Genomic DNA, 17,790 nt, shown 5'->3' with positions numbered 1-17,790 from the left:
GAGGTCCAAAGGGCTCCGCAGTGCCCCTGCAAGCCGTGGCCCCAGGAACACCCTCAGGGAGGGCCGCCCTGTGCCACGCCTCCGTGGCAAGGCCCCAGAGCTCCCGAGGGCCACAAAAATGTCCTCGGGGGCCACATACGGCCCCCGGACCTGAGGTTCCCCATCCCTGGAATAAGATGTGGAATAAGGAAGCCATGTGGCCTTTTTTACAACAGCAGCTGACAGTCTTTAAATGCCTTACACTCCTAAAGAATCCCCCCTAATGGCCATGAATCACCTTTTTCATTAACTTACCAGGCATGATAATATTGGAAAAACCCAGCTTCCTTGTTATCGATACACCATGGGTAAACATGGATGTATACTCCCTTCTGATTTGTTCAATGTCTCCATGCAGCAGCTGAAGAGACACAGCCAGGCCTATAAAGAGAGAAAACATGACAGAAAACTGACAGATGAGAAAGGTGGGACACATTCATTGAACATGTTGGTATGGAAACACCATGTTGACATAGAAACACTATCAAGAAAACCAGAGAAATGGCACACATCTTCTGAGACACAGGCTTGGTGTAGATTAAGGATGCCATCCCATCTGTTTTCTTGGGGCTATTATTCCTGAGAGAATAATTTTTTCAGTTAAAAAAAAAAAGGGGAGACCCTGATCATGGCTCTTCCACATCAGGACTAGTTATGTATTTGCTTATTTTATTCATTTGTGCCCTGTCTTTCTCCCTAATGGGGATCCAAAGGTGCTTACCTTGCTCTCCCCTTCTCCACTTTATCCTCACAATAACCCTGTGGAGTAGGATAGGCTGAGAGTGTGTGAATGACCCCAGGTCACCCAGCAAGCTTCCATGGCAGAGTGGGGATTCAAACCTGGGACTCTCAGATCCTAGTTCAACACTCTAACCACGATATCATACTGACTCTCTAATGAGACACAAGAGCCCTTCTTGTCTGAACATAATGTGTAGATATCAAATAGTGCTCATAGTCTATTTTGTTGATCGTGTTGAGATGCCAGATAAGGAAATAAATAAGGATGGCACCAAACTTCATAGCTTTTGAATCCAAGTAGTTTAGAGCTCTATAAGTAGAAATAAGTGTCCTTGAAGATGATGCTACAGCTGACAGGTAAATGCAAGAATAATATGCTGACTGGAGTTTCAGGATTATTGTTAAAGGCAATCCCACCAACACAATACAGAAGACTTACATATGAATGAGAGTTGTCAGGACCACATATAATAAAATCTTCTTTCCAAGTAGGTTTGCTGACATGTTTTCCTGACTATTGCTGCATCCTGCTTTTCCTTAGAGTGTAACAAATCAAGGAACTCCCCAAACCTGTGAACCTAGCAAATACAGTGTATGCAAACTCATCTTCACAGAAAGTGAATAAGCTTTCAGTAAATACCAAGACCACAGAGACCAGGCATGTACTGGATTAGTGTCCAAATACACCGAAATGACTTTTCGTGTAAGACTTGTCCAGGTTGTTTTGTTGAAGAAATAACTTCTGGTTAAAATTGCACCCAATGAATATTACATGTTTTACTTGTTACTTTGCAAAGGTATGTTAATGTTAATCTGGGTTAACATTTGTTTTCTAGAAAGAATGCCTTACTGGATGCACATTTTTCATGTCACTGACTATGACTTCATAATCGCATTGTTGTGTGGTTCCAGAGCTCCTCTAGATCTCATAACCGCATTGTTGTGTGGTTCCAGAGCCCCTCTAGATCTCCCTGAAAGAAATCACCACCCTTATGAACAAACAGAAAATTCACACCTATCTTCTTTCTTTACTGACCTTCTAATAGAAGGTCAGGATATGTGATTTTATTTCTAATAGAAGGTCAGGGTGTGTGATTTTATTTCAAGAAATAATGCAGGAGGGAACAAGTTAAGTTGTAGGGCTGCCACGCCTTCTGCTATGGCAGCAGGCCTCCCGCTGCCAGCCCAAGGTGTGGTGCCGCTGCCACCCCATGTAGCAGCAAAAGAAAGATTTTTTTTTAATGATGGGGGCAACTGTGCTACTTTGTCACCTCCAGATAAAAACCAGAAGTGATGTAGGGTAGCTCTAAGAATTGCCAGAAACTCCACTGTTTTGCCATACAATTTCTAGCGATTCCAAGAACCACCCTACATTAGTTCTGGGTTTTCCCTGGAAGTGACATAGCAGTACAGACAATGTAAGTTCTCCATGTCCTCACCCCTAACCCTCCCACCAGTTTGCAGACATGGCCTGGCAACCTTACCTTTCTGCCCCAACACATAGGGTTGCCAGGTCCTTCTTCACCACTGGCAGGAGGTTTTTGGGGTGGAGCCTGAGGAGGGCAGGGTTTGGGAAGGGGAGGGACCTCAATGCCATAGAGTCCATTTGCGAAAGCAGCCATTTTTCCCAGGTAAACTGATCTCTATCGGCTGGAGATCAGTTGAAATAGCAGGAGATCTCCAGCTAGTACCTGGAGGTTGGCAACTTTACCAACATAGTAGCCCCAATTCACACTCTCTTCAGCTGTTTTGGAATCTTAAATTACAATGCAACTCATGTAGCTTGTCCCCAAGTCAACTTACATGAGCAAAGAAAATATTTCAACAGTTAAAAATCTCTGTGTTGAGAATACGATAGTGTTGCCATCGAGATATTAATACCATGTCAGGAGTGTTACACTCAACTAGTTACCATGTGCTTTAAATTCAAATGACTATGAAGATATAACAAAGCCCTTGAATGATTTAGAGAAACAGGACTTCAAAATATGAATTAAGAGACTTTATTTCTGTTAAGTTTGACAGGGAACAAGCTAACATTTTTGTGCAGCCATGTTCATTTTGATGATCCAGGCTTCCCTGGAGCATGCTCTACCATCAGACAGAGAGGCACCGTTGTTTTAAAAAAATCTACCACACAATTTAGTAGTAACCAGTGGAGGTAATTTTAATAAATAAAATACTTTGTTGTTATTTTTAAGGTAGAGAAGCGCCAGTGAACAGGACCAACTTGCTAATAACAGAGTTAAAGCATAAAGTAGATTCCAGTTGACCTACATAACAGTTTTCATTAAAACGATTCCTGTCAAATTACCATGCCAGTTTCGCTCTTAAAAAGCAGCCACGTGGCTATGCTTATGGCAACCCCATCAAAATGTTATCTGGCTGATTAAAAGTTGCAGATTGTTGTAACAATGTATCTAAACACCTTCCCAATCTGCCAGAATTTCACTGCATTAGAATGTAAGCAAAGCATAAGATAGTGTATGGAGGCAAGAACTGCGTGAGCACCCAGCTGCGCAGACAGTGGACGGATACATGGCTGCACTAAATTACTCCAGCCGGTGCAGGTAATGAGAAGGGAAATATAATACGTTGTACTGTACGAAGTGAAAGAAATGAGAATAGAAATTTGTAGCTCCTGACTCACAAAAGCAGAAGTGGGCACTGAACAGCAGTGGTTCATACTCTGAAAAATATATAAAAACCCAGCAAAATGGCTCCCATTAGGATGGGCAGGAAGTTGTGGAAGGCAACCCTCTGTGATTCAGTGACCCTAATTTTATGCACCTCCTCACTTTGGGCCTCTGATGGTAAAAGTGAGGCCATGTAATGACAGGGGCAGGTTTTGCCTCCATTGTCATATCGGCTGTAAAACAGTATTTTACTTTGTATTATATAATCCCTGATCCAAGTAAAATATATATTTGGGCTTAGTTTCAGTAGCAGATGAGGACAAAGTGGCCAAGACAAAGTCTTCCCAGAAAACTTTGTTTGGGTTTCAAGGAGCAAGAGAAAGGACCGAGTAGGAGACCTTTACATGGTTGTGTGTGACAACTGGAGGAGTGAAGAGTTACAGCAGGGCTATATCAGAATACAAGGGTGGAGACAAGTGGGTAGGCTTTGAAGATAAAGTTGAGGTGCTTGTGTTGGGAGTAAGCAGGAAACCCGTCTAAGGATTTAAGGACAGGCACCACATAGTCTGAATGAAGAGAAAGAAGAATAATTTTGTGGCAGAGTTCTAATGAGAAGACTGAAGCTTAACAATGGAAGGTCAGAGAGGAAAAGGATATAGCAATCACCAAGGATTGATTGAACATGAGATGATTTTTGCTGAGGGGAATGGAAAAGAAGGGTTGTATTTCGCGGTATTATACAGGAGGAAGAGGTATGACTTAGTGACTGGCCAAATATAGAAGAGCAAAGGAAACAAAGGAATCAAAGAAAAAGCCAGAGCTTCATACCTGCTTAACAGGTAACAAAAAAATTTTTTTGCCCACAGGGATGAGAAGCAGCTGCTGATGTATAAAGAATAAAAATAACTGGATGTACCAGAGAAACGTTTGGATGGGCTACACCTGCCCTTGGTGGCATACCATCTGGATAAGGGTCTCAACAGCTCTACTACAAAGTACAGTCCATTTCATCTGAATTACAAAACTCAACGGGAATCTCTAGGAACTGAGCCAGATCTTATCTACATCTTACATCAGCATCGCCCAATCCTGGCTTCTATTTTTTGATGATGCTCAAGTAGCAAAACCATGGGAAACTGTCCTCATATTTAAAGTTGCTTGAGTATGCTCTTCTTTTTTAACTGTTTCCCAAAATCTGAGTAATCAGTGTATAGGCATGAGAAGTCCAAGATAAAAGCTGTAACCTGTTTGTTGAGATGCCTCTTCACACACACACACACACACACACACACTTAATGTACAGGCAAAAATGCACAGGCATTAACAACATTACGTATCAGGTAAATGTCCTTGTATTATGTCAAATTCCATAGAGCATGCAACATAAGCTAGAACAGCATTTCTCAAACATTGCTGGCCAAGCTTCCTCAAAGAAATTGCCATGCCTTCCCACCACCTCCTCTGACTAAATGCTTATTCAAAATCATGACTTAGTGCTCAGTTCATTAATTATATTGTATTGGTTTTTTTAAAGATCCTTTCGTATGTTGGCTTTGCGCTACTATTTTCTCATTTCTTCAAAATTTTCCATTTTTAATCTTAAAAAAAATTAAATCATATTGTATTAACCAGAAATCAAGATCCTGGTTTGAGAAGGCGTTCGGTCTCACTATAATCTGCAGTATGGCTGCAAACCTTCCAGCTCACATTAAGTGATAACACCAAGCAACAATGAGGTCATTGCCCTGACTCAATTTACCTGAATCCTTCCCTTTAAAACAAGCACACATGGCCATGAACAGTCTGTCTTTATTGGTGAATTGGGAACCCTTTTCCCCCAACGTTGTGTAGTGGTTAAGAGGTTTAATTCCCCTCTCTTCCACATGAAGCCTGCTCAATGACCTTGTGCTAGTCACCGTTCTCTCAGAACTTTCTCCGCCCCACCTAGAGAAAAGCAGGGTATAAAAACCAACTCTTCTTGTATACCAACAAGACCAGTTGTATCCTAACTGGATGTAAAGGGCTGAAAAAGGTGACTACTTCATTCGTGAGAGAGCCAGTTTGGATAAAAATGTTTGCATGAAAAATTGCTGTGGAGAATGGCATCAATCATAACTAAGAATGAATTCCAGAAGGAATGTAATTCATACTGCAGGAGGAAGAATATGGTTCAGTTCAGATATTATACAAAAGCACGGTGTAATTTAACTGTGGTGAAAATGTGTTTGAACATGAGCCAGTCTAGTAAGTCTAGTAAATTAGGGCCCATCAAGCCAGTGTCTGCAACCAGGGCTCCAAATCAGTTTATTAACCATAGTAAGCTTTAACTACTGATTCCTGTGATGTGTGAATGCAGACATCCTGGATTAATCCTATTTGTTTCCCAGTGCTGCCCTCTCCAACTACAAGGTGACAGCAATGAAACCAACATTGGCCATGATTTCAGTAATTATGTGCAACTGAATCTTGGACCACATCAGTACATCATCAGATTACTCTATAGCTTTCCTTTGCAACTGGATTAGCTCTGTCCACACAAAAAATCCGGTTATGAAGGATTGCTATAGAAAACAACAGCGTAATGTGTGGAAGCAATCCTGGTATGACATAGTTAAAAGAAATGACGGTTTAATCTAATTTCTGAACCGAGCCTATGTGTACCTACAAATATCTAAACACCTGTTTCACCTGCTGGTCCCTTTAACCAGTGCCAGCCCCTAGGGATCCTCCTTGACCTTCGCTTGTGCATTCTGCTCTTCCGCTGCCACTTCACTGGTGCTCCCCTCACACCTCTGTGCCTGCTGCAAGCCCCAGCAGGCATTCTAGCCCTGCCTTGGCTCCATCTCCTGTGAGCCACACCTTACCCATTTCTTTCTGGGGTGAGCCTCCAGCTGCAGTGCTCATTGCCTTCCCAGCAGGTGCTTCTTTAGACTCCCTTGGACCCGGCACCTGGCCTACTGGCCAATCAGAAGTCTGAAAGTCTCCTCCCACTTTAATACTTTCTGCCTTCTGTCTCTTTTCCCAAGAACTTTGGATTATGTGTTTGAATCTAAATGTACTACATGGCCCAGAGTGCCCCAGGCATGTCTCAGATCAGTGCCAGATTTACTTATAAGCTTAACAAGCTATAGCTTAGGGCCCCACTCTCTTGGGGGCCCCCCAAAAATTTAAAGGAAAAAAAAACCTGGATGTACATTTCCAAAATATAAGATAAAAAACAAATAAAATAAAACCTACATACAGCAACAGTGTTTTGTGTTGTGTAGGCTCCTATGATGTAAGTAATGGACCCCGCCTGCATATTTTGTTATGTGCAAATGGCTTTAGATACCTATTAGGTCCATAAATTACCATATAGCATATATTCAACACAAAAAACTGCGACAATTTGTTGTTGACAAAGGACAGCTGGACATATAAAGGGCCCCATTGCCTTCAATAGCTTAGGGCCTCATCAAACCTAAATCCGGCCCTGTCTCAGATGCAGCCCAAACAGCATCCAGCGTACTGGAGGCCAGAAAGAAGAGGGGCCTCCTGCTTGGCCATACAATGGCTGGCTGGTCAGTTGGCCAACAGTAACACCTCAGCCACAAGGAAAGTTTCAACCCAGGAATTCTTTGTTTGAGATTGTCACTAGTGTATCTTAGTCTTGATTTTAAAACAAAATCTAGAGACAATATCCCATATTTTACAAAGTACTAGACATATGTGTAACTTTTTTTTTAACTTGAAAAGCACACTCGGGCAGAGCAATCCTGAAGGGGGGATAGTTTGGGGCACCCAGAGACAGCGCAGTCATGCCGACTCCTAAGCAGCTTGCAGGGCCAAAAATGCAAGCCGCAAATGTAATTTTTACAAAACCCGTGAAACTACTCCATTGAGCAGTTTTGCTGGCTCAAGTTCACGCTGGCAAAAGAAGCATTTGGGGGGCAACAAGGCTCCACCCTCGGGAAAACCCTGAAAACACCCCCTTTGGCATCAGCGCGAGTCCTTGCGCCAAAGGAATGTTGCCGGCATGTCTGCACCAGTGCCCATGGCTTGCGCTGCTGCAGTGCTCCCCGGTGCTGGCGTAAGTATCCCTGCGGCAGCGCAGGTGCCCATCTAGCTGGCGCAAGTGGCACTTACGCCACCACTGGGGTCAAGCCAGCACTGAAGCCAATCCCCCCCTTTTATGGATTGCTCTGTAATAGTTGAACTTCAAACTAATTCTCTTCCATTGTCAAGTTATCATTAAAACTAATTGAGCAATAATTGGCAAACAAAATTCTCCATCAAAGTTCAGTTGCCCAAGCTTTTCATTTATTGAGAACAAAGATAGATTCTTTCATGCTGGGTGAATTTACGTTGAATCACAACATCTCAGCATCATTCCTGCTTTGAGTTTCTTTCAAATGGCAGCCCTCAGTGACAACTGAAGCTTAAACACATCAAAATATAATGTACATAATCCCCTTGTCACCGAAGTGTAATGAAGGATTTAAATGGCAGATTAATATCCTGTCACTGGAGTGTGAAGTAATTAAACAAAAGTGCTCTTATTGTATGAATGCTATTCATAGTGTGTATGAAACATAACACTTTAAGTGCAGCTGATCCATCTTTGAAGCTAGTAAGAGAAAGATTTAAGAGGAAGCGGGATCAGATGAATAATTACATAGAAGAGTAATAAATTCCAGAAGGAAAGTCATGTTAGCCCTGCAACAGCAAAAAACAAACCCAGACCAGTACTGCACCTTAAAGAAGAACAACTTTTAATTCTGGCATGTGCTCAAAAAAAGTGCAGCTTTTCAGGTGTCAAAAGACTCCCATTTGTTATGCTGCAGTGATCTCTTCTCTCACATGCCAAAAATTCCACTCACGGCTACATCCCAACATCACTGGGTATTGCACTACTGTTGTAATATTCACAACTGAATTTTTGTGTGTGGACAAGCCAACCCAGTTGGAAATGACTGCTGTTGCATAATAATCGTGAAAAATCCATCAGTGTGTGCATGGAGCCCTGGTCTGGCTTGTGTGAGAAGAAAGATGCTCACTACTAAAAAGTTCAAAATAAAGAGAGCCAGAGAAAAAGCCATTCTCCGGTAAGAAATGTTTAATGGATTATATTTTGTGGCTCTGGCTTGGATCTAACTTGTAGTTTCCAACATGCTAGCTGCTCAGATTTCATCACACTGGGGAGTGGGGACTCACATAGGAGAGACTAGGGATTAAGCCCTGAACATTTGATACATCAGAGAAAACAGAGGTATGCTAACCAATCCAGTCCTTGCTAAGTATTGACATGTGAGTATCAGTCATTGTGCAATATACTGTTCACTTTGGTTACTGAGTATATGACAGTCAATCAGCAAAACTCAGGTGAAGATTAAAAGTCAGCTTCTTAAGCATATTAGGAAAATCTTTTTGCTATTTCAGTTAGCGCTGCCTTAAACACACCATTCAGGTTATATCTAACAGCAAGTGAACATCTCTTGAAGGACTGCCAAGTTACAAATATTAAAAAAAAAAACATCTCTGAGTGCACAAGGTGTTTCCAGGCCCATTATAAGGCCCTAGCATTAACCTTTAGAGCCCCATACAATTTGGGACCAACAGTCTTTAAGGAGCGTCAATTCCCTTAGAAAGCAGCCCAACCATTATAGAAATCATCTGAAGTCCTGCTTTGGGTGCCCCCGTTTTCTGAGGCTAGAGGGGTAACAACCTGAAAAATGACCTTCTTGGTCAAAGCACCAAAATTATGGAACTCCCTACCTGAAGATATCAATTTGTCCCCTTCTATCAGCATTTTCCACCAATGAGTAAAAACACTTTTGTTTTTTTGGTGTCCTGTTTCCTGCTTTTTGTTTCAACTGCTGTCCTTGTTTTTATGTTTATCTTAGCTTTGGTTTTAATTGGATGTACTTTGATAATGTTTTGTTTTGAGGTTTTTGTTAGATAAGGATTAATAGACCCAGTGTAACATCACTGACTCTTTTTAATGAGCCCAGCTGCAGTTTTCAAAAAGTTGGTTGCAGTTTGAGAAACCTTTTGAGCTGTTGTTGAAAGCAAGGTTTGGTAAGTTGGCTGTTTTCTCTGATCTGTTACTCTTACTTTTGACTTTAATATAAGCAGTTGTTTTAGTTCTAATTCCCAAGTCAACTCCCTTCCTGGGGATACTTAAATCCACAGTTAGGGGGCACAATGACCCCCAACAGGTTTTTCTGCAGACTTGGGGGACCCCCTAGGTTTACCACAGATGCCCAGCTCAGGGGCTGTCGTGTGACTCCACTCCCGGATAGCAAAGGTACCACTTAGAGGTCTATGCCCAAATGGAACCACTGGTTTACCATACCAGTTCCTGTTGGGGATTGTTTCATCGGCTGATAGGATGGTCACCCGATGCCTCAATTCGTGCCCTATGCCTCGCCAATGCTCCATCTACTGTAATCAATAAAGCAGTGGCCTTTGTTAACCCATTTCTGGTGTATTTGTATTCCCCCCCCTTTTCCATTGTGGGGCCATTCTGCCCTTAGGACCGCAAAAGATAATATGTGGAGGCCTAGAAATTGGTAATGTATTTTTACATCTAAAGTTTTTAAGTTTTAAGTTTTTAACTTTTAAGTGAGGGAAAATGGCTTTTGAGAGTTCAAAACTGTCAGACTGTGCACAGTTACCTCAGTTAAACTAAGATTTGAACAGGAACAAACTATAAGTAATTTAGAGCATTTGGTTTCAAGAATGCTGTGAAGTAACTCAGAATTCTCCAAGACTATACAGAGAACTTCATAGAAGAGCTAGAATTTGAAGATGGGTTTACCACATCCAACCCCCAAACTACTGTCTGCTGCTCCACACTGTCTCTTCAAACTTTGCCAAGAAAAACCAGGAAGATGAAACTTACCAGCATTGGATCCTGTTAAGTTATAACGAGCATTTAGCTTTCTGATGATGTTTTCATGGATCTGGTACCAGTCACTCTCTGTGTTGCACCTGTAAAAAGAGTAACAGTTCTCAATTCAAATGAGAGCAGATGTTTTCCATTAGCTAATATAGTGAACTCAGGGGGGTCCCTCTCAAAGTAATTAAAGACAGAAGATAAAATAAATCTGCATCTTTCATCCCTAATCAACTAGTACCTGGAGTTTTGCTAATAAGACTGTAAGGTACTCTGCACAGAAGAAATTTGGTTTAAAAGGTAAATAAGAGAATGCAACTAATTCGTTGGTATGGCAACCAAATGAATGCTTGCTGTGTGGTCAAGGACCACACACCCCACATCGCAGCTAATGTACAGATCTCTTCTTTTTTTCTGTATTGTACAGCAACCTCTTTCCTAGTAGTCTTAAAGATATTAGAAGACACTGGCCCTAACTTAAGGTCAACAAAAATTGTACTGTAACATAACTTATCAGAGTGTTTACTGAAAAGAGGAAAGTACTTTGAATGTGGGTATTATCACCAATTTTGTACAAGAAGCACATAAGTCTTTCATACTTTTTACAATAAAGAATTGAAGGCCACTTCACAAGTGAATAGCTGAATTCTCAAAGGAGAGCACAATTAGCCAGAAAATTTCTTTATCACTGAGGAATCCAACAGAGAATACTTTAAACTGCACTCTCATACAATTAGTGTAAATTAAAAATTATGCTACCAATGCACCATCACATGAAAGTGTCCTCAAAGCCACAGCTTCCAGCATCTGTAATTCAACACACTAAGGGGATACATCTGTCTTGAGGACCGACTTTGAGACACTAGTAGATTCACAGTCCAATATCTAAAACTGAAAGTAACTCAAGTCTCCAGGGTGTATAGTTGATAACATTTCAGTTTGTGCATTTACACTGTTTCCCAAGATGTTGCCTCATTTTTCACATTTAAGGTATGAAGAAAAATTAAATATTCCTTGTCATTGCATCCATGAAAAGTAAACATTCTTTTCCATCTACTAAGCCAATCTACGAAAATCCATGGGTTGGATCCAGCGGAACATTTTATGGAAGGAGTTGGCTGCTTCCCCAAGCAGCCTGCTCTGAAAATTCTCTTGAAGACTTGGGAGAGCTTTACCTTAAAAAATCCACTACAGTATATGCACTGCAGTAATGAGGGGGAATCAAGTAAAAATCTTTTATTAGTGACTTTCTTCATTGGAGGGAGCACTGATTTTTCCTCACTCCCCTTCATTGCCAAAGTGCTCCATATTTTCTTCACAAGGTTCTCCAGAGTCCAGACGCTACAAGAGGGTTTTCAGAGGAAATGCCTGTGTGCTTGGGAAAGGCAGGGAAACATCTGCTCTCACTAGATCCAGCTCTTTTTTTATGGTCCCATGGTATGTCTTTCTTCAAATATAGTTTTTTCCCCTTTCATGGTCACAAACTTCAATGAATAATCATGCATGGATTTGCAAGTTGCATTATACTATGAGCCATTAATGCATCAAAACATACCCTTAAGTCTGTTCAGATTGCCAGTCCACATAGCCAGGGGGGGAATTTGTTTATCAGTAAGATGGTATATATAGCGGATAACATTTCAGTTTGTTCATTTCTCCTGTTTCCCAAACTGTTGCCTCAAGTTTCACATCCAAGATCAGAAGGAAACTAAATACTTCTTTTCACTACTTCCAGCACACTAAATATTCATTTGTCTACTATCTTCAACGATCTTCAAAAATCCATGGAGTGGATCCAGCTGAATATTTTGTGGAAGGAGTTGATTTTGCCTCATCTCAATGTGCATGCAAAGGAAGAATATGCAGTGCCTTTGTACTCTAAGCACACACACTATAGCAACAGATTCTACCAAACAGGGGCAACACTTCCCACTGCCATTTTTATAGGGCTCACAACCCAGCAGTTGCAGCTTCATGACCCATCTCATAGGTTGAAGACTGCAAGGCTAGGACAAAGCTATTACAGATTGACGTTTTAATTTATAAACAGAACAGCTTAAACTGTGCAGAACTATTATGAAAAATAGTTACTGTTAACTACCTGGATTGTCTACAAAGATTAACAAACTGTACAAGAAGGTTACTTCACTGGAATTCATAGTGTGCCCATAAGAGCTCATACCACAGTGTTTACAGTTTCACAGGACCCTTTTGCATTTTTGCTGCAATGGACTAAGGGAAGGGGGCCAACCTGATGCCCAATACTTTTTATTTAAGACAAAAGAAGTTGTAATATAACAATTCTGACAGCTTGGTTTTTTGGTACCTCATACTGCACCATGCAAGATAGTTAACTGACTAAAATAGAATACAATGAGTATAAATATAAAACAGAATATATAGCTGCATATACAAGTAAAGACATATACAAGTGAACGTTCATTTGCGGCTTCCGTTGATAAACATTTCAAAAACCACTAGACTCAGTTTTGCTGATAAATTTTGACCTCGGTATTTCTGCACAGAGACTGTTGCAACGTACTTCAGATATACATTTTCTTACATGTACACTTTTAGGATAAGGTCGTCTTTTGTGTCGCCTGCCAGTAGATCTGCTATGCTGAGGACTGCACAGCCAAAAGGTCGTCGGTACAGTACATTACAAGAATTTTTCTTTTCACCGGCTCCCATTCGGCCTGTCAAACAACATATGAGAATAAGATACATGAGCTGCTAAATAGCATCTTTCCAAATGTGCACAGAAGGAGGTAGAGGGGACCCAATTTGCCTACATCTGCAGTTAATTTAATAACGTTTTCGTGGATTCTAACTGCGTAAATGTGCTTAAAAATCCCTCCAGTCTTGTCTTCCCTCTCCCCTGCACGATAACAAGACAAAATATATAAAAGTGCTTTCACTATTCACTAAATCAGTATTCCATCTTCCTATGCTAACAGTAGACGGCTAACAAAAACCGGAGCTGCATCAATACAAAATACAATCCTGAGGCAGGCATTCCCTGCAGGGAACTGATCCTGTCAAGGGGTTGCTGTAAGGATGGGAAATGGTGGGCTCTCCTTGGGGCCTCCCTCTGCTAAGGCTGTTGGTGGATTCTCTCTCAACAGCAGGACTTAATTAAAGACCAGGGGTGCAGAACACTGTAACTTCACTTGCCATCTTTAAATTGTATTCAAAATACAGACCTCTATGAGACAGTCAAACTAAGCTGAAGGAGGCTACCCCAGATTTTTAGCAATTTCAAGCCCTGTTGAAACCTAATACACTCCCTCCTGACAATTTTTCTTTATTTTTTTTAACTTATAGAACTACTAAATACAGGCCAAAGAATAAAAGTATTAGGTGTAAAGATACTGCTAACAATTGAATTAAATTACATTTAAATATACATAAAAGATAATTTTAAAAACAAAATATTATTATTATTAATTACTCCTATCTAAGTTATTAATTAATTCTCATTCCTGAGCCCTGCAGCGGCTAGGGATGGCGTGGCCACGGGGCTGCCGCGGTGCCTCCAAGGAAGTTTAGTGGCCGCTGCAGGGGGAAAGGGGGGATTTTAAAATGAAAAAATTAAGGGGGGAACCCCATAGAGAAAAGCAATAACCTGGCACAGCACTGTTGAAGTGTAAGGGGGCGTTCCCGGCCTGAAAGGGGTTAGGAGTCTGCCTACTGGCAGCTCTGCCCCCCTAGAACGCCCTGGGAATGCCTCCCGGGACATCAGCATGAGGACTTGCTCTGACAGGACGCCGGCGAGAGGCTGAGCCCGCATCTGAGAGCCGCGCTGCCACGGCAGTCTTGGGGGTCCAGTGCAAATGGCACCAACACTGGTGTACGTGCCGGTGTTGCACGGCGCAAGTGGCATGGACACTGGTGTTGGGGTCCGGGCGCCTCCTAAGCCCATTCAGCCCACAGGCTCAGTCATCGTTAACTTGATTTGATATAAGACTTCTTTCCACTGTGAATCTACCCTAGTCACATCCTCATTTGTTTCCAGTTGGAGCCTGAGGAGGGCAGGGTTTGGAGAGGAACTTCAATGGGGTAAAATGTCATAGATTCCACCTTCCAAAGCAGCCATTTTCTCTAGGTGAACTGATCTCTGTCACCTGTAAATCAGTAGTAATAGTGGGTGATCTCCAGCAACTACATGGATGTTGGCAACCCTATCCTCATATTGATGTCAGTGGTAAGAGCTGGCTAGGAGATATGGTTGATGTGAACAGGAATGTGTATGTTGGGAAGCAGTGGGTATGGATCATTACTGTGACCTTATTAAAATAGGACTGTGATATTATACAATTTGGTTTTGTTAAGTAGTAATGAGGCCATTCCAGCACTGCCACGTACAGGTGCCGAGCCGTGGATGCAGCTCGAGTATAGAACCAGTTCTCAACATAGGGAGCCAGTTCTTTGTGCTTGGCTAGTTTGACAGTGTCCACCCATTCTGGTACTTTCAGTTTACCTGACTTTTTGAGGAAGGCAGCTAGGGCCCCTCACAAACGCCTGCTGGTTCACGTCTTTTACAGTTACACCAGGCATCGTGCGGCTGCCTCTGCGCTCCCGGGCAGGCGAAAGAGCTCATCTTTATGTCTTCAGGGAGAACCCTTTTGGAAACAGCAGCCTCCACCATAGGAGGATTCTTGATTGGAAACCTGCTAATGTTCTGTGGAACCTGCCAATGTTTTGTGAATGCATAGCAGTTATTTTGCTATGGCACCCACTACCTGTGGTGAAAATTCCCAAACAGCTCACACGTTCAACAAGATCAGGAACTTCCAAAACAGCTCACAGGTTCAACAAGATCGGGAACCTCATTCTCTCATCCTCCTTAAACAGAAGGCATTCATGGAAACAAACAGCAATTTCAACAAAAACTATACAGTTTTATTCATTCTTTGTTTGAGCATATGGCAATAACTGTTGTTTTCAACCACGTGCTGCCAAAAATTGCACTTCAATTTTTATCTCCATTATTTTAACAAATACTCAGAAGCTTGCACATTTTCTTTTTGCTAAAGCCACATGAGCTATATGTTTAATTTATGTGGTGACAAAAGGCACATTATTCCCAACAACTGACAGTCTTTCTTGCTCCTTCTGCCTGTCTCATCTTCTTTGTGTTAAAATATGTTGGGCCCTTAAACATTGCATGCTCATCATGGTGGAATAAAATGCACACATAATCTATTCTAGGCTTTGCAAGATCAGAAACCTTAGGTGGCTAAACAGATGCCACTCACATTGATGATGCAGTGAACAGAATACTAAGGCTTTAGTTTAAAATTCATAGATAACATTTCTGGAATCTTAATCTGCAGTCACAGGCTAGATTCAATTTTCCCCCTCACAGCAAGTGAATTCTTACAGTCATCTCATAAGAGATGTTCATAATAATCCCAGTTTTGTGAAGAATTTAAAGTAAGCTTTAACACTGGCCCTCCAAGGGTTCAGCAGACCACCCCCCATTTTGCCTACACAATGAGTTGAATCAAATGATTAGGATCCATAACGATTTTCACAGCCAGTTGTCACCTTGTAATGGTGGGAGGTGGAGACAGCTGAATTCACCTAACAAGGCATAGGCAGATTATAAAACTGCATAGACCTTCCAAGTCCTTGGGGAATTTACCCCTGCTACGACCAGCAATGCCCAAACTGTACCTAGTGCTCCTGCATATGATTTCACATGTACAGCAGGATTGGTGGGGGGGACTAGCTACTGGAACATTTGTGGCACAAACAGCAGCAGGGACAGCAAGGGGGGATTCCACCCAAACACAACAAAACTTTGCTTTAGAGTTTTTCAGCTGGTTCCAGATTATCCATACTATTCCTTCCCAAAACGTTTAGAGAAGCAATTCATGACATACCATCTATCTAGGGCACTGGTTCCCAACCAGGGGTCCGTGATAAATAAATTAAGGTCCGCGAAACAAAGTTATAAACCCATAATAAATTAATATTTTCAATTAAAAGTTCTCTATTATAAAAATATATATTCAAATATTATTCTAAGTTTAATGTTTAACTAACAGTTATGATTAAAGTTTATTTTCAAATTCTCTGAATTTTTATTTTGAACCTTGGGGTCCCTGCACCGAACAAAAAAGTCCTAGTGGTCCCTGGTCAAAAAAGGGTTGGGAACCACTGATCTAGGGGAACTACAACCACAGGAAGTGTCTATACCTAAATCCAAAACAACCCTCTCAAATGTACTCCAAGAATTATACAGTGTGCTAAACATATCACCATGCTCTAGGAATACTAATTGATTCAGATTGGTTATTTATTTAAATAACTGTGAAAATTTTCACTTAAAAAGTAACTTAAACACATGTCTCTCTGTAAGCTATAACTGTCATCACTAAGATTTCCATTTTCTGATTGGCTATGTTGATACCTCTAGTCTTTTTAAATCATGTATTACCATGTGTACTGGAAGAACATGCTACACATGAGCCTTTCAATTTCCATTTTGTCTGAAAGGGGGACTGCATTGTTACCCAAATGGCCCACATATGTTTACACTCTGATTAAACTGGTGTCCCTTTTTAACATGTCAGAAGACTATCCATGCACACAGGGAAATTATTATTGGGATCGTCCTGCTTAAGTATACTGAGGTTCATGATTTGCTCTAACACCCCACAAGAGAGTTAGATTCTTAGAAATAAACAGACATTGATTTAAAGTCAAGGATTTATTAAGTAAAAGAATAATAGCAAAGGAAGCTTGTGTGTACACACACTTTCTAAATAAATGTTCCACAAATCATAACTTCTACTAAATCCTAACCTGAGCAGATGTCAGTAGTATAAAAAAGTAGTGTGGACAAACGAGAAATGAGAAGAGGAAATATATGAGCCTCATCCAGAGGTTGAAATTCAGTGAGGTTTGCCGGTGAGAGGAGCAAGCTGTGTAGGTGAAATTGGGGTGGAAGAGAAAACATGAACTTTGCAGGTGCATGTGCTGATGCAAAGTCACACACACCTTCCCCCAAGACGTATTTTTACCCAGGGGTTTGGAGCCAGTAGCTGAAGCCCATTAATGAGTTGGGATCCAAGAGCTGGAACAAAGAGCTGGTGACAGAGGGGGAAATAAGATACGTCTCAAAATGGATTGGATTGGAACCAGGGGTTTTAAACCTCATTGGTAGATCAGTAAGGTAACTGTTGCATAGGAAAGATATCTCCTGGGGGAATCAGGGATATTGATGTCTTCTTTGATAAAGTTTTAGGGCCCAAATGAAATAACAAGCTAGATTACATGGCCACCATTTGCTTGGATTCCATTGGGAGGGGGGTAATCAAGGAAATAAATATATCAGAATGTGAGATTGATGAGTTGATGTGTCATTCCTAACTCATGGGCGGATCCTGTTAGTGTTTGTAAAAGGCCAAATCTAATTAACTGAGACACTGCTATTACAGCTGATCTCCAGCTGACAGAGATCAGTTCACCTGGAGAAAATGGGCACTT

At 41.3% G+C, this 17,790-nt stretch overlaps 1 protein-coding gene across 2 annotated transcripts in view; it reads right to left on the bottom strand.

Annotated features, from left to right (window-relative positions):
• Positions 1-17,790, bottom strand: part of DOCK4 (dedicator of cytokinesis 4) — a 296,938-nt gene that overhangs the window by 118,296 nt on the left and 160,852 nt on the right. For both annotated transcript variants that reach the window (XM_056846241.1, XM_056846242.1), the window contains exons 11-13: positions 12,857-12,989; positions 10,300-10,388; positions 295-420 (exon numbers count right to left, since the gene is read on the bottom strand). In XM_056846241.1, the coding sequence (XP_056702219.1) occupies positions 295-420; positions 10,300-10,388; positions 12,857-12,989 (348 nt within the window). The remainder of the gene's footprint in view (positions 1-294; positions 421-10,299; positions 10,389-12,856; positions 12,990-17,790) is intronic.

This window comes from Euleptes europaea, chromosome 3 (assembly GCF_029931775.1).
Source record: "Euleptes europaea isolate rEulEur1 chromosome 3, rEulEur1.hap1, whole genome shotgun sequence".
Classification (NCBI taxonomy): domain Eukaryota; kingdom Metazoa; phylum Chordata; class Lepidosauria; order Squamata; family Sphaerodactylidae; genus Euleptes; species Euleptes europaea.
This window is presented reverse-complemented; position numbering and strand designations above follow the sequence as displayed.